At 35.8% G+C, this 16,863-nt stretch overlaps 1 protein-coding gene across 2 annotated transcripts; it reads right to left on the reverse strand.

The window, feature by feature from the left end:
* Positions 1 to 1,848: 1,848 nt before the first annotated feature.
* LOC149578869 (uncharacterized) lies at positions 1,849 to 6,137 on the reverse strand. 2 transcript variants are annotated; one of them, XM_089807927.1, is made up of 4 exons: positions 5,844 to 6,135; positions 5,533 to 5,691; positions 5,185 to 5,344; positions 1,849 to 2,290 (listed from the first exon to the last, which is right to left on the reverse strand). In XM_089807927.1, exons 1-4 carry the CDS (start codon positions 5,892 to 5,894, stop codon positions 2,250 to 2,252), a joined length of 411 nt encoding a protein of 136 aa, XP_089664053.1. In that variant the 5' UTR covers positions 5,895 to 6,135; the 3' UTR covers positions 1,849 to 2,249. The 2 variants fall into 2 exon arrangements, with proteins under 2 accessions (XP_089664053.1, XP_089664021.1); XM_089807895.1 differs by lacking the exon at positions 1,849 to 2,290 and adding an exon at positions 4,638 to 4,998 and having other exon boundaries at positions 5,844 to 6,137.
* Positions 6,138 to 16,863: the final 10,726 nt, after the last annotated feature.

Genomic DNA, 16,863 nt, shown 5'->3' on the forward strand with positions numbered 1-16,863 from the left:
TAGCTAAGATATTTCTAATTGGAGTTACTCCACAACCATTGTCTTAAATGCTTCAGAGAATAATCATACAACCCTAGGGAAAATCTGATCTTAGTACAAATTCAAATACAATGAAATCTAATATTTTTCCAAAACAGAGCCTTGAGAAGACAGAATGGTGCCATTAAATCACTCTGACCAAGTAGATGGATAAAAGTAGAGATGGTGGAGTGTTTTCCTTCATTCACTGGGTGCAACATTCATTGGAAAGTGGTTAGAATCGATCATAAAGATTGGATCCTATAAGAAACCCTATCTTTCTCATTTATGGCTTTATAAATCAACAAGGTCAACAGGTCAACCTGGTCAAGCAACCAGAAACCTCCATATGGACCAACCATATCATTTCCTTTTGCCACCTCATGGAGTCCTCATGTGTTTGACCACCAAATCACCTTGACTATGCCACCCTTGAACTTAACTATGACGGCTTGCAATATTGTTGATTTAACTATGATGTTAACCTAACTACACTTGCCAAACTAGGCCTATTGGGACATGTGGTGAATCCTTGCTATGTCACTATGACTAAACATCAAGAAACTTCCTATAGCAACACAATGAAAGGCATTGATCTCCCACCATCTAATGAACCTAAAAAAAATCAATCCTATTTGTGTACCAACCAATAGAAACACAGTCCTTTGCAAATCTATCTGACACTTTATACACATGACATTGTGGCCCACAAAAGGGAAAGGCCCACCATACCACATCAACTCATCACTTTGTCACTATGACTAAAGAATGTGCAATTTCCCAAAGTGACAAAGTGACCACCATGGATCTGCTTGCATCAGATGGTAGGAGGTAGAAACTAAGAACATGTGGCCCATGATCTTAACATGTCAGAAGCTTGACCAATCAAAATGAAGAAATTGGAACAAAATTCCACCTCAACACTTAGTTGGCACCCTTCAAAGTAGTTGACCCCACATGTTCTCAAGCGTAAGATCAAAGCCAAGAAAAATTCCCTTTACAACCTTACAAGATCTGGCAACTTCATAAGATCTTACATCTTCACCTTTGGCCTTACGATCCTACAATATTTTCTTTGGCTATTTCTGGCATAACACCAAAGCTTGATCTCTTTTCTTTCACGATCCTATGAAGCATCTCCACTTCATAGCATTGTAATGCTCCTTTTTCTCTCTCCTGATGCTATGATTCCTCGATCTTATGACTCCCCAATGTTACAAGTCTGGTGTAACATTGTAAACCTTATGTTTCACTTTACCAATTATACAATGACCTTTGATATCATTTTGATATTACAATCTTATGGTGTACCCCTTGTCGTGGCATCTTACCTCTATGATTTGGGCTCCCCAATCTTACGACCATTGTAATGTTGCAACACTCCATACTTTCCTCATGCGATCTTACAAAATTTTGTTGCATTGTAGGCCCTTGACTTCTAGCTCCTGACCTGACAATATTTTATTTACATGGTATTTAAAAATAAAAAAAGCATGAGAAGTGGTTGTTTATTTTTTCAAATTCAAATGTGGGGATTTTGGCAAGAAGGCAAAATTGGCCAGTAATTTTGGTCACTCAAAGTGGATGCAAGCCAACTATGCATAAGACCAGTGACCTGAAGCATCCATTGAGCTATAGAGTCATGAAAATGTGAGAATATTCCCAGTAAAACCCTAAAAATTATAGAAAACATACCCAGGAAACTTTAAAACTACCTCTCTGCAACTAGAACCAAGAACCAAAAATCTTTTGCAACCTCTGCAAAACACATGTGCTAATGCACTTATTTGAAAACAAGAAACAAGAAAGGAAACTACCCTAAAATATATACACGAAGTACTCATCCTTTATTAGAAGCATGACTTAAGATATATTCCATTAACTGGAATAGGCAGAATTTCACCATTGGGCCTACTTAATTGAAAAACATTGGCCTATTTGCAACTGATAACCACATAGGGACCACTCCATAATGTATCAAATTTTGAGTGCCTCCCTGGTTTTTCCTTGTCTGCATCCCATTTTAATACCAGATCACCTTCTCTGAAGATTTTGACCCTAGCCTTCCTATCAGAACTCTTTTTTACTTGTTGATGTGTTTCTAGGGTCTGCATGGCTTTTTGTCCTCTATTTGTTGTCCATCTTTTACAAGGATATATGTATAGTCCCTTTGCTAATAAAGACTTGAGACAAAGGCTTCTTCCACGGACTTAATACACAAGCTATATTTTTCATTGGTCCATGATGATTCTAATAATGTGGGATCTTCCAACTGTAAGAACATGCCAATTGTTAGTATATATGAACTGGCCAAGAAAATAAATCACAACCATATAAAACTCATAACACACCCTTATAAAAATTAAGACAAGATGAGGAAAAAAAAAAAACATATACAATAAATACAATAGTCTTTCATTTTACTAGATTGGCATGTTGTTTATGAATCATTGATTGCTCATTATTCTTTCTCATGGTTTGGGCATTCCCTACTCAAATAAAATATTTTCTCACTATCAATCCAACCATTTATAACACCCAAAATCTCTAATCTCTAATGTTTTGAATCCTCACTTATCTTAATTTTGGCATTCCCTACTTTGTGTTCACAAGCTTCCCGCCACCACTCTCCAAGTGGTGGCAATGGTGGATGGAGGCACTACTTGGTTTCCTCACCCTATGGTGGTACTAGCTGGTCCCCGACTCGTCCTCCTGGCGCTTGCCGAGTGGTTTCTGGGAAATGGCCTTTTCACCTAGAACTGGCTATTTCACCTCCACGGCCTAATACAAAGGGTGTTCACCAAGCCCCTGATGTTGTTGATGATACTGCTAACGACTAGACTGTTCCCAGCCTACCTCCCAATCCCAAGGAATATATATATATATATTCTGGCTTCAACTGTGTGAACTTTCGCAGGGTGATCTTATATCCCCTAGCCCTTTTTTGTAAATTGTAATCTTAGTATATTATTTATTAATAGAAAAGGACTATTCATTAAAACAAATAGTTACATTTGATTGATTGAAATACAAAATATTAATTAAGAATAAGTGATTGCAATAGTATTAGCCTACGAAAAATACAACAGGTGTCACATAGTGGCATGTACTTGCCTAATAGTTTTTATACTAATTAAAAATTAAGATTTAAATAAAAAATAATATTATACATTACATATAAATTAGAAAATAAGAATTAGTATTATACTAATTAAAAATTAGAATTTAAATAATAAATTTAATATTTTTACCCAAATATTATGTCTTTATAGTAAATTGGAAAAAAAAAACTAAATTTGTATTATATTTATGAAGGATATACAAAAATTCTAATACATTAAATAGATATTGGTTTTTAAAAAAATAAGAATTTACAAATTTTAACTTTAATTAAAATAAATTCTAAGTATCTTAGGTACAAAATAGTTTAAATATTTTATTAGAATATACATAATTTTGTATCATAAAAAAAAGTATCTTAGGTATAAAATAGTTTCAATATTTTATTTGGATATACATAAGTATAGATAAAAATATATATTAAAAATAGTTTACTAAATTCATTTATGACATGGGTGTAATTTAAATTTTTTAAATGTTAAGTTAGTGAAGAAGGTTCTAACTAATCCTCATCTAGATTTAACATTGTATAATTAATGTCGATTAGCATTTTAAAATGGCAAAATGGGTGAGTGAGATGGTGTGAACGTGTTAATGTTAACTTTTATTCTTCTAGGTTAAATTTACAATCTACATGTCAAAAGTTTAAATCTTATTATAAATAGAAAATACTTTTAATAAAAATTCAATAAATACCACATAAAATATTCGTTTAAATTATAATATTTGGAGATATAAATCATCCACTTTTTAGAAATTAAAACAAAAAGCTTAAGTTAGTAAAAAACTAAATAAATGGAAATAAAGGAAATATAAATAATATTAGATGTAGTAAATTAAATTATAATTATTTTGTAGTGGATATCTATTGACATTTCTTTAGATAGATTTATTTAAGATATCTATACTAGTTTATATATTCTTGTATATCAAAATGTCAACATAATCACCTAGAATAAGATTAAATAAATATAACTCTTTTTCTTTGATTGTTAAGTTTTTTAATAATAGAATTTTTTCTTATTCAATTTACAAATTGTGATATTAAAATCTATGTAAGAGAAAAATCATAAAGTATGTTAATGATGATGGGGACAAAAATAATTTAAAACTTAATAATTGGCCAAAAATAAATGAAGAAGCCTCAAGGGGGTCTATAACACCAAATTGAAAGAGCCAACTATCATTTAGATAAATATTATAGATAATATATGAAAATAATAAATTTATGTGGAAACTTTAGAAATATTTGATGAATGAAAAAATAGTTGATTTTGTTGGTGATTGATGAATATTATAAGTTTAAAAATAAATAAAATAATTCTAACTAAATATCTCTCAAACTTTTCTAAATAATTATATTTTACACCTTTTTAAATAAATATATTTAAAATATCCAAAAACAGTCAAATCCTCCTTTCCAAATATTTCCAAACATTATTCCTAAATAGTGTTCAAAAACTCCTTGTTCAAGAATGAACTAGACCTTGTCAACTATTAGACACATCCAAGTGATTGGTTGATTATATAAATATTCCAACTTGTCAATTACAATGTAAAACACATTGAAAGATTGGAGAGTCACTTGCAATACAAATCTTGCATTGTCAATTTTAAAAATAAAAATAAAATATCTTGCCATCTTCCTTACGAGATGTCTCATGGATGCATGGAATGATTTTAAAAAGTAGTTTCCAGAGTTAAAATGTGCCTGAATATTGTCAAGGCAGAATAAATTTAAAGTGATTTTGATCTATATGATGCCTGAAATAGTTTTATTTTGTGTGAACTAATTTTTCTCTACATAGAAATTGCTTGCACATTCACAATTGTACTTAGACTGCACTTCTTCGAATACATCTGTTATGTCAGACACTCATGTCAGCACGATATTTTTAATGATCTATAACAACATATAAATAAAACCAAAGATCTACTGGGAAAAGTTGCAGATGAAATGAAACAAAAATGATAATACCCATGAAAAATTTAGCTGAGATCCACCACTATCTCTACAAAATAATCTGTTCTAAGGGAAGAACTAACCATTTCTATCATTGCCGCTGCATATTTCCTCCAATGCACCTTTTTTTGATCTGTTTTGAACATCATGATAGATGATAGGCTTTTGTGATTCACTTTCTCTTTGGCTCTCTTCAAGAAATCCAAATATTTCTTCACCATTTGAAGACCCAGATTCAACTTCCTATGCACCCACAACCGTTAATCTCTCATCTTCAGATACAAAACCAGAATCATTCAAATTCAATCAAAGAAGAAATGGATCACAACTTTTATGTTTTTTTTGTTGAGTATTCATTATGCATTAGATTATCATGTTTAGTATATCTTTCTAAAATGAGATAAGAATTTCATGATGTCCAAGATACAAACCTCATTTAAATCCTCACCAAATACAATAGCTTTTCGTTTTCTATCTGTATAATCTCTTTGCTGATAAAGACTCGAGACAAAGGCTTCCTCCATGGACTTAAGACACAAGCTGTGTTTTTCATTGGTCCATGGTGATTCTGATAATGTGGGATCTTCCAACTGTAAGAACATACCAAATTTTAATATATATGAACTGACCGAGAACATAAATCACAACCATATAAAGCTCATTCAACACACCCATATAAGAATTAAGAGGAGGAGAGGAAAAAAAAAACATGTGCAATAAATACAATAGTCTTTCATTTTACCAGATTGGCATATTGTGAATAAATCGCTGATTGCTGATTATTCTTTCTCATGGTTTGGGCATTCCCTACTCAAATAAAATATTTTCTCACTATCAATCCAACCATTTATAACACCCAAAATCTCTAATGTTTCATTAATACTTGTAAATAGTATTAGATATTTTGTGTACAAAGATCCCAAAGGCTCAATAATATCTGATACAAGAGACTATTTTCAGCCCATGAAAATGCAAAAGTAAAAATTCAGTGTTTTGGAACAGAAATAATGGAAGGCTCATAAAAACTGTGAAGCATCCAAAAATAATTCATGATAGTATTAAATATCTTCACCTAAACTTGAGGGTTAGACCAAGATTAAAACTAAACTACACAGATTACTTGATTCTCAAAAAAATCTTACAAAATATCTTCCCCTGGTCTATCTGGCAGCCACGCACATATGTTTAAATATGCACGTTAATATCTTGGACTTTATATCTATTCATTTATTTCTTGTACAGCATTGTGTTAAGCCGATAGGCTTATTACTATGAACATTGCCGCTGGAATGTTGTGACAACTTTTGTAGTGGAGCACTTAGCAACATGAATATCTTTGTTGTTGGCCACATAACTTTGTTTGAATATTTATAGATTGCACAATAAGATACACTCAATATAATAATAATATAAAAATTCATGAATATTAAAAATATTCATAATAAAGTTTAATTTTTATTAATTTGTTATGATTGTTTTTACATAAAAAATTATTTCATGAAAAATATTTTTTATCATTGATTATTCTTTGCAAATATAGATTTATTATGAAATAAAAAAATTTATGCAATGTATTCTTCAAATATTTCACATAAAGTTATATTTTAATAATTAGTAATATATTTATAAAAGTTATTGTTTAAAAGTATTTGAATTATACATTTTAGTGTTTGATACGAATTATTAAACTGCTTCTCTTTTGCCTTCAATTCAGAAAAGATTATTTCCATTACTATTCAAGATTATGAATTTATTTTTCAATTATATTATGTAGTAACTATTCTATTATTAATTTTATATATTTTCATTCCATTCTTATTGATTGAATGTGATCTCAAAGCTTGAGATTGAATGCCAAGTTGTTGTGCGATCAGTTTACAACAAGTGTTATGACTAGAAGGTGAGAGTAGCAATCAAGCAGAATTCTCCCAACTACTATATAAACCAAACATGATTGGGGACTTTTTATGACGAGTATAGACATACAAGTAAGTGTGGATGGAAATAAATAATTTATATTTTATGCACTTGTTCCATACTAATAAGGAAGCAAATTTAATTTGTTTTTATTTTAAAATATTGATTTTCTATATTTTTCCAAATCTAATCTAAGGTTGCGTATTCAAGTTTATGAATTATGGGTAAGACTTCTTCACTATTAAGATGTGAATATTACATTAAAAATTCATTAGATTACATTGAATAACACAATAAATGGGTAGGCGACTTTGTATAATGATTTTCTCTGACTTAGTGACAAAGAGAGGGATTAAGGATATGTTAAGTATAAATATTATTATTGTAATTAATTTTTAAGGTTAGAAAGTAGTTGTTTCAACACTCAATAGGTTAGAGAATAAATTGTAGCAATAGATAGGGATGGATAAGGTAAGATACACATTAGGAGGGGATTGTAGAATAGAGAGACATCCATAGAATTAGGATGGGCTATGCCTGCATGAAAATATATGGTTAGGAACGTATAGTGAGAAATATGAGGAATAGAATTAGTGGCTAGAGTTGTTGGATGGATTACATATTTGACTATATGTGGTGAGGTCCATAAGGTATGTGATGTAAGTAATGGAACATGAAAGAGAGACATAAGGATATAAAAATGGGGTTAGAGGAATAGACAAGGAGATTTAATTAATAAATATTTAAGAACATAATAAAAATATACAATCAAAGTTGATGTTTATGTTAGTTGATTCATAATATTAACTTGAGAATAGAAGGAATGAGAATGGAGTGCAAGTATGATAGATAAATTTGGTTTGTGTATTTTGTATGATCACAAGTCACATGAGTAGTCAAGTGATTAAATGATTGTAGTCAAATGATTGAGGTGAGTATATACCATTTGTTAGAATAAACTTTAGTAACGAGTCTTAATATATTATTTTTAATGATTTATTATTAATTAACAATTTTTTTATTAACTAAGTATTATGACAAATAATAATATAGTTATTGAAGGCTTTATTGTATCTAATTAGTTAAATATATCATTGAAGTTTCCATGATAAAGTCAAGATCAATTGATATCACAAAGTGCATCTAAATATATAAAATAAATGTGCGTGTATTTAGCTTTTAATTTGTTGTAGGAATATTTTACCAAATGTCAAGAATTTATTTACCAATGCTTTATATTTTTTCTCTATTTTGTAATGAAATAATTTGAACAAGAGAAAGAAAAAAGAATAGGAAATATAAAAACCTTGTTCTTAATCTATATCTATTTTGTGGAGATATTTTACTAGTGCATAGAAATTATTCCCTAGACATCTAGTTTTGGTCCTATAATAGTGCTACCAAAATAGTTTTTCAAATAACTAATTCTAAAATCTAAATTCCTAAAATTCATTCCCATATTTTCATCATCACCACACCGAGATAATCAAGTAGATCTATTTCTATTTATTAAATAAATATATTTTATTTAAAATTAATATTTTTAATTATTTCTATAGTGTTTCTAAATGTTTTTTAGCATAAGAAAGGGTTTGCACCCATGAAAAAATGTGATCAAAATGGAAAGAGAGAAGGGATCCTTATGAAAAACAAGACTACCAATCATTACAAACAAGAGAAAATAAGCACATGACAAAAATAATAAGGGAAGGATGCTAATATGTTCATGGGGTCCAATTCATGTGATGTTACATGTTTAGATGGAGCCCATAGGTGGGCACCCAATTCCCCCATGCACAACACATAAAATAAAATAAAAAAACTATTAGAATATCAACACTTTATGGGGAAACAATATTTATAGACATATAATTGTAAAGTATTAAGCGCACAACAAGGGAATTAGAGGGTCATATTTATGAAATAAGTGTTTGAAAGTAAAATAAAAAATACAATGTTAGATGCATGTAACGCCCCATCAGGGAACCCAAGAGAAATTGACCTAAAGTTTTACTAAGTTTGCCAAACATTTTTTTAAATATTATAAAAACAAGAGATAATAAAGCGGAAGCAATAACTCACATACATTAAAAAAAATTGATAAACATATTACATCTCTCAAGGGTCTCATGACGTTGAATCACACATATATATGTTTCATTAATACTAAATCTTATACATAACAAATCCACATCATAGAATATGTAATGTTCTTGAACAGTTTCGTAGATGTTCCCAAAAGTTTTAGAAAATTTCTCGAACAATTTTGGAGATGCTCTCTTGCTACGCAGTCACAGCCTGTGTTGTGTGACCACTTTCCCGAACAATTTTGAAGATGCTCCTGATGATTTATGCTTTGATACCACTATAAAGTTTTGAAGGAAAACTCTGCTCGAAGGGAATTTTGGCCAAAAGGGGATCTCGGCCCGAAGGGGGATCTTGACCTAAAGGCAATCTCAATTCAAACGTGATCTCGGTCCAAAGGGGATCTCAACTCGAAGGCAATCTCAGCTCGAAGGGAATCTCTACCCAAAGGGCATCTTGACCTAAAGGAGAGCTCAGCCCAAAGGCAATCTTGGCTCGAAGTGGATCTCAACCCAAAGACAATCTCAACGTGAAGGGAATCTCGACCCAAAGGTAATCTCAGCCCGAAGGGAATTTCGACCTGAAGGCAATCTTGGCCCGAAGGGGATCTCAACCCAAAAGGGATCTTGACCTGAAGGGAATCTCGACCCAAAGGGGATCTCAGCCAGAAGTGGATCTCAACCTGAAGGCAATCTTAGCCCAAAGAGGTTCTCAACCCAAAGGGGATCTCGGTCCAAAGCGGATGTCGACTTGAAGGTAATCTCATCCCGAAGGGGATCTCAACCCAAAGGGGATCTCAGCCCAAAGGGGGATCTCGACCTGAAGGCAATCTTGACTCGAAGGGGATCTCAACCCGAAGGGGATCTTGACCTAAAGGCAATCTCGACCCAAAGGTGATCTCAACCCAAAGGGAATCTCAGGCCAAAGGCAATCTCATCTCGAAGGGGATCTCGACTCGAAGGCAATCTTAGCCTGAAGTAGATCTTAGCTCGAAGGGAATCTTGGCCCGAAGGGGATCTTGACCCAAAGGCAATCTCAATCCAAAGGGGATCTCAACTCCAAGGGAATCTCGACCCGAAGGGGATCTTGGCCTAAAGTGGATCTCAACCCGAAGGCAATCTTAGCCTGAAGGGAAACTTGGCCTGAAGGGAAACTTGGCCTAAAAGAGATCTCCACCCGAAGGCAATCTTGGCCCGAAGGGGATCTCGACCAGAAGGGAAACTCGGCCTGAAGTGGATCTCGACCCGAAGGCAATCTTAGCCCAAAGGGAATCTTGACCCGAAGAGGATCTCAACCTGAAGGCAATCTTGGCTCAAAGGCTCTGATACCATTCTAATGTTCTTGTCCACCTTTGAGATAAACAAAAAATGAAATAATAGTATTTCCTTATAGGAGAATGACCATACGTTTGAATGGGTAGTGCATACTATGCTGAGGAAGTGTTTTGATGGTCGTATGGATGGTATTTGGACAAGTCGTACGGTTGATTCAGCAGGCCTGTACAGAGGACATCAGAGGGCCATATGGTGAGTTCAAACAGGATTATACGAGCTATTTTAGAGGGCCATACGATGAGTATGAGTTAGTTGTATGAATGATTGTAGAGAGTCATACGGTGCTAGTTGAACCATGTAGTATTTGGTGGCTGGAGCCAATGAGATGTGGTACAAACAAAATTGGGTGAATGAATTCAATACAATCAATATTAAGCTCGATCGCCTTTGCTAGAGATATCAATAAAACTAGTACATGTATAGAATAAGAATTACTGATTGATATAGATGTAAATATTTTCAAACAATAATGGCACTCCAATTTGCTAGATCTAAGTTGAGTAATACACAAGCGAAATAGGGTGAGGGTTGATTCCCACCGAAATCACAAGAGCCAAATAGAGAAGATTTCTTACTTCCGAAATGACAAACAATAGAGAATCCCAAAAGGAATTAATAATACATAGAAAATAATCCAAAAGCATACCTACTACTGCCTACAAGCCATGCTTAAATACCCTTCAGATAAACATCTCGAGGGTTTACAAAAATAGCCGACGGCCAACACCTACGGACAATTAAATAAAAATAGGTCCGAGATATAATAAATCAATTGAAATCCCTAAATACAAACATTAGTAACTTGGTCCCAAATTAATTAAAATTGGGAACATTACAAATCCTTTCTGCCCAAAAATTGTTTGTCCTTAAGCAATTCTCAACTCCAAGATCCCAAATAGTGCACTGATGAGGATAGCCATATCTGTTGGAAACTCCATGCTTCTTTAGGATCACATGAGCATGATTAAATTCAACTAAGGTTAGTAGACCACCATCAAGATTTTGATGCACCACTCTGATATAAATGTTTTCGTATGCAAAGTCACCGGGATCCCAAGGATGTCAATCATAACATATATCGATGTCATCATGTTCATCAATTTCTTTGAGTATGGTCATATACACAAACATTGATGTTGGTACAAACCCAACAATTCTAGTTGTAGCTAAAACCTTGGTGGCACACAGAACCCTGGTTGAAACCTTGACGATGGATAGAGCCTCAGCAATGAGTAATGTCTCAATGATTGTAGTTGCATTGACAGACACACAATGATGACTTGGATGACCACGACGACAATGATGGGCACAAGCTCGATGATGGACATAGACTCAGTGTTGGTGACAGACATAAACTTGGTTTCGATGACAGGCACAAACTCGACATTGGTGACAAACATAAACTCGATGTAGACACAAACTCAACATCGATAATGAACACAATGATGGTGACTGACACAACGATGGGGACAAATGCAACAACGATGATGAATAGAATGATGGTAATGATGGTGATGGATACAATGACAATGAAAAATAAAAACTCGATGACGATGATGAACACATTAACAAAGACAAACACGATGGTGGCAGACATAATGGTGACTAACATAAAGTCAATGACAATGACGGACATAACAACATTGACAGATATGGCGATGGACTTTGCAATAGAAATGGCGACGATGATAGACACGACAACAGCCACGGTGATATTGATGAAAATAAACATAGCTATGGTGATGGATACAACCACAATGATAGACATACAACCTTGGTGATGGACATAGCTTCGGTGAAAGACACATAGTTTTGGCAACAACCTTGGTGATCGACATAACTTGATCTGTACATGTCTTGAAATGTCCCTTTACTAGTTTTGTATGATATTTCCAACCTCCAATCAGATCTTTAAGATCAAACAACTAATATCACAAAGATCCACCAAATTTCTCAAGAAACCCCAAATCGGGTATGCTGAAAATAGTGCCAAAAGCTTCACAACTTCACAAATTATTAATAAATCTGAAAATGGACATTTTTACAGAAATTTCAGTAGCATAATAGCCTACAAAATGAAATTTCCAGATCCATATAGCCTTTACACAACAGTTCACAAATGTAGGACAAAAACTATGCTCATCGAGCTCTCAAAATTAACACAAAAATGCCCGAAAACACCACAAAAACACTAATAATCTATCTCAGAAGTTTAATCACATCCAAATACATATATTCAGCTCTATTTTAACACCTTAAATTCTGAAATACAGCAGCAACCCAAACTGATATGAAATACTCAACTGTAAACACCAAACTCATACAAAAAACACACCCGAAAACCCACAAATCTGCACTGTTCGGCACAAAGGCAAACTCTATATGAGAATGCACATGGAATGGCTTCAAAATCCCATCCTTAGCCTTCCTAGAAACCTAAAAACTCTCATTCTTGGGTCTCCCTGGAAAATTGCAAACTCCCGTTCTTGGGTCTCCTTCTCCACAGGTTTGGCAGCCTCTGAAGAATAACAAAGAATGAGCAAAAATCAAGTTCTCGAATCAGCCCAAAATGCCTCCAAACCCCTTAAAAGAGGGGATAACCATAACTCAAGTCCAAGAGAGGTTAATGAAACATATTTTAATAATAATTTTCATTTATTAGTCCAACGGTTTCCAAAGATTAACCCCCTTTTTCCAAAACTTTGCTTTCTTGGGCCTGCCTGCCTTAGCAAAGATTATTATTTTTTTATTATTTGAAAAGGGGACATGACAAGTCCTCCCCTCCCAAACATTGTCTGTCCTCAAGCAATGGCTAAACAATAAACCAATCAATCCACCTGGATCCCAAATGTAGTCATGAACTATACTACTACTGTTGTCACTTAGGTTTGCACCCTTGTCCAAGGCCTATGCGCGAGGACAACCTAGTGAAACATGGAAACAACCTCCAAGCTGTGGGACTTGAACTGCAAGGTTGAGTCTCTAGAGAAGGCCGGCTTCCTCTTACTATCAGGGCGCACCTAACTACTCTCAGAAGGAAAAGGGGAAGGAGGAGATGCAGAAAAAAACTCTACTCTACCTAAACTACGGAGGTGATGCACCAAAATAGAGTGTTCAGACCATTTCTGCCCATATATGCACTATTGAACTAGAATGAAACTAAGGATATATACATATAGGCTTGTTTTGATCTAATAACCTCATACAGATCAAGAAGCACAACTAAATAACACAAGGAAAGAGGAATCTCACTTATATATTATCCAGTAGGCAAGAAACAGATACAGTATGCAGGTTACAGATCTCGACAATACACCAATGAGAGGCAAAAGGGATGCACAAACACATCAATGGTTGAAAGCGATAAAACAGAGAATCATTCAGTTCAAAGGCACAGGGAATGTTACACTGAGAGTTGCAAAGCAATATCAGAGAAATCAGAAAGAGTCGACCCTTGGAAAAGATTACAAAATTGCCTTTATAGTTCGAGCATAACTGAGGGAAATGATTCTGTATTAACTGCTTCAACTACTGCCATTGAACCCCAAAATATCTAATCAAAGATCACACTCGAGTATGGTTCTGAAGTACAAAATTAGATATTCGACTGAAGGAACGCCTCGAGTAGACAGAAGCGGCGCCAATGAATGATCCTGACACAGTAGATGGATCGACTAAGACGGTGGAGTGTTTCCCTATGCCTTGCATTCATTTCAGGTAGGTCAGAATTGATCGCGAAGATCAGATCACAAGATAACCTTGATCATTTTTGCTTCTTGGTTCATGAATCAACAGGGTTGAAGCAAGTCAAATAGGCTATACGAGCCAGCTGGGTCATGCGGGCCAATTACCTTTCTTCATTCTGCCACCTGGGGAAGTCTTCGTGTTGACCTTCCGTCATCGGACTAACCATGCCACCCTTGCAGATATTCATATTAACTGTGATGATTACATTAACCACCATCCACCGACCATCCTTTCTGACAGGACCAGCGAGACGCGTCAACAAGGTGTTGTGTCGCCAACATAAGCCTCGAGCAACTTACCCATAGCGAGGTGGCGACGACCATCGATCGGCCTAGATCCGACAATCATGAAGACTCGTCATACTCCATACTGTCCTTACCCCGAGCCCATCATATTTGGTGCCACCTCTGCAACTGCTGTCATATCCAACCGACACCTGGCAACACCTCAGTGACTGCACCCTGGCGAGACCTGGCCCCACTGACACGTGGTGACCTGTCACTACGTCGCTATGGTAAAGATTGCACATTTTCACCATGGCGATATGGCGACAGTCGTTGATCTTCTCTAATCTAACGACCACGAAGACCCACCTTCCTGCAACCTTCCTCCCTCGTAATTCGTTGGGCCCGTGGTACATGTGGCACTTCCCTGTTGGTCTGTTGGTCATTTGATCCCTACTGTGCTGGTAGGATGAAATACGGTCCCACGAGGACACATGGCACCCTATCGCTACGTCGTCGATGTTATCTCCTGAGTAGTTTCTGATGGTGAGATAGCACTAGCCGTAGATCTCTATAGATTTGACGATCATAAAGACTCGCCTCTTGACTGTGCTAGTTGAACTGAAGATCTGGCGCACATGGCTCCCTCTGATTCGCCGCTGTGACACCAGACTCTGCCAACTGGGCAGATGAAGTACTTGGTGTAACCCAACCACTTTCCTAAAACCTCGTTGTTATCTTCTTTGGCCCGCCAAACCTTGCCGCCGAACATGCTGACTCACCGTCGTCGGCACATCTTTTCCGACGGGCGCTATGTCACCATGGAAATTTTTGGGCCAACGCGTGATAGCGACATAGCGCCTACGGCACCGCAGAACATTTTCGACCTGCGCCATCCTCTGCCCTGCAAGCTGGACCCACCAGACACGTGGCGCCCTATCGCTACGTCGCTATTGTAAAGGTCACACATTTTCATCATAGCAAGATGGCAACGACCATTGATCGGCCCTGATCTGACGACGAAGAACTTGCGAGGCATAAAAATATCATAAGGTTTGAAACTTAGGTAATTTTGATATCTTCGTGGGTATTAAAATATTAGTAATTGGGGAGGTGACCGTTGGGCGGGGTAACATTCAAATTTTGAAACTTGGCGGGGCAAACAAAATGTGGTAACATTTTGGCGACTCACAAGGGGGCATGAGCCTGATCAATGCATAAGACCAGTGCCTGTAAACAATCCATTGGGCTATGGAGTCAAAAATGGGTCTGAAAGGTACAAATCTGAGAACTGCAAAACCCTAACCCTTTTTTGCAAGGAAATCAAAACATTAAAAACACTAGATTTGCCTCTATAATTGAAGCAAAACAAAACTTCCTCTACAACCTGAGACTGTCAAAACTTCAGAAGCTGGCAACTCAAAAGGAGAACCCTGTGCACGCGTACTTCTTGAAAGGTAGGAAATAACAGAAAAGGAACTAGACTAACTATGTACATGGATTCACAATCTTCATCAGAAGCAAGCTTTAAGATAAATCCCATTGACTGGGATGGGCAGAACTTCACCGTTGGGTCTACTCAGTTGGAATGCATTAGCCTATTTGCAATTGGCAATTAGGTAAGGGCCACTCCACAATGCATCAAACTTAGAATGTCTTCCTGGTTTCGCTCTGTCTGAGTCCCACTTGAGGACTAAATCTCCTTCTCTGAAGGTTCTGGCCCTTGCATTCTTATCAAAACTCATTTTCATCTGCTGCTGATGCAACTCTAGGGTCTTCATAGCTTTATCCCTTTTTTCTTCTAGCTCCATCAGCTCTGCCATTCTTACTGACATGGCACTATCTTCAATCAATTCCAGATGATGAGCCAACTCCAAGGAAGGGAATTCTAGTGAAATTGGGAGTCTAGCCTCCCTACCATATACCAGCACAAAAGGTGAATTCTCGATAGATCTCTTGGGCGTTATCCTATCAGCCCACAGAGAAGTTCTTAATTTCTTATGCCAGACCCTCTGATTGTCTTCTATTGTCCTCTTCATGATTCTGAACAGATTCTTGTTGGAAGACTCAGCCAAACCATTTCCCTGGGGATAATAATTTGACGATGTGCTTAGGTAGATATTGTGATTCATTGCCCATGCACAAATCTGGGTTCCAACAAAAGATTTAGCATTATCTGAGATGATAGTAGAAGGAGCACCAAACCTAGATACAATCCCATCAAGGAACTCAACCACTGATGGTTGTGTGGCATCCTTCAAGGCAACTACCTCTGTCCATCTAGTGAAATAATCAGTAGCAGCCAAAATCCATTTATGACCTGCACTAGATGGAGGGTTAATAGGGCCTATAAAATCCAACCCCCACTGGGTAAAGGGCTGATCCACCTGAATAGGATGAAGGGGGAGAGCTGCAAGCCTTTGTTTGCCTAAAAAGAAAGCACATTTCTCACATT

Source organism: Cupressus sempervirens, chromosome 1 (genome assembly GCF_028749045.1).
Source record: "Cupressus sempervirens isolate cs-2001-9-10 chromosome 1, ASM2874904v1, whole genome shotgun sequence".
Classification (NCBI taxonomy): Eukaryota; Viridiplantae; Streptophyta; class Pinopsida; order Cupressales; family Cupressaceae; genus Cupressus; species Cupressus sempervirens.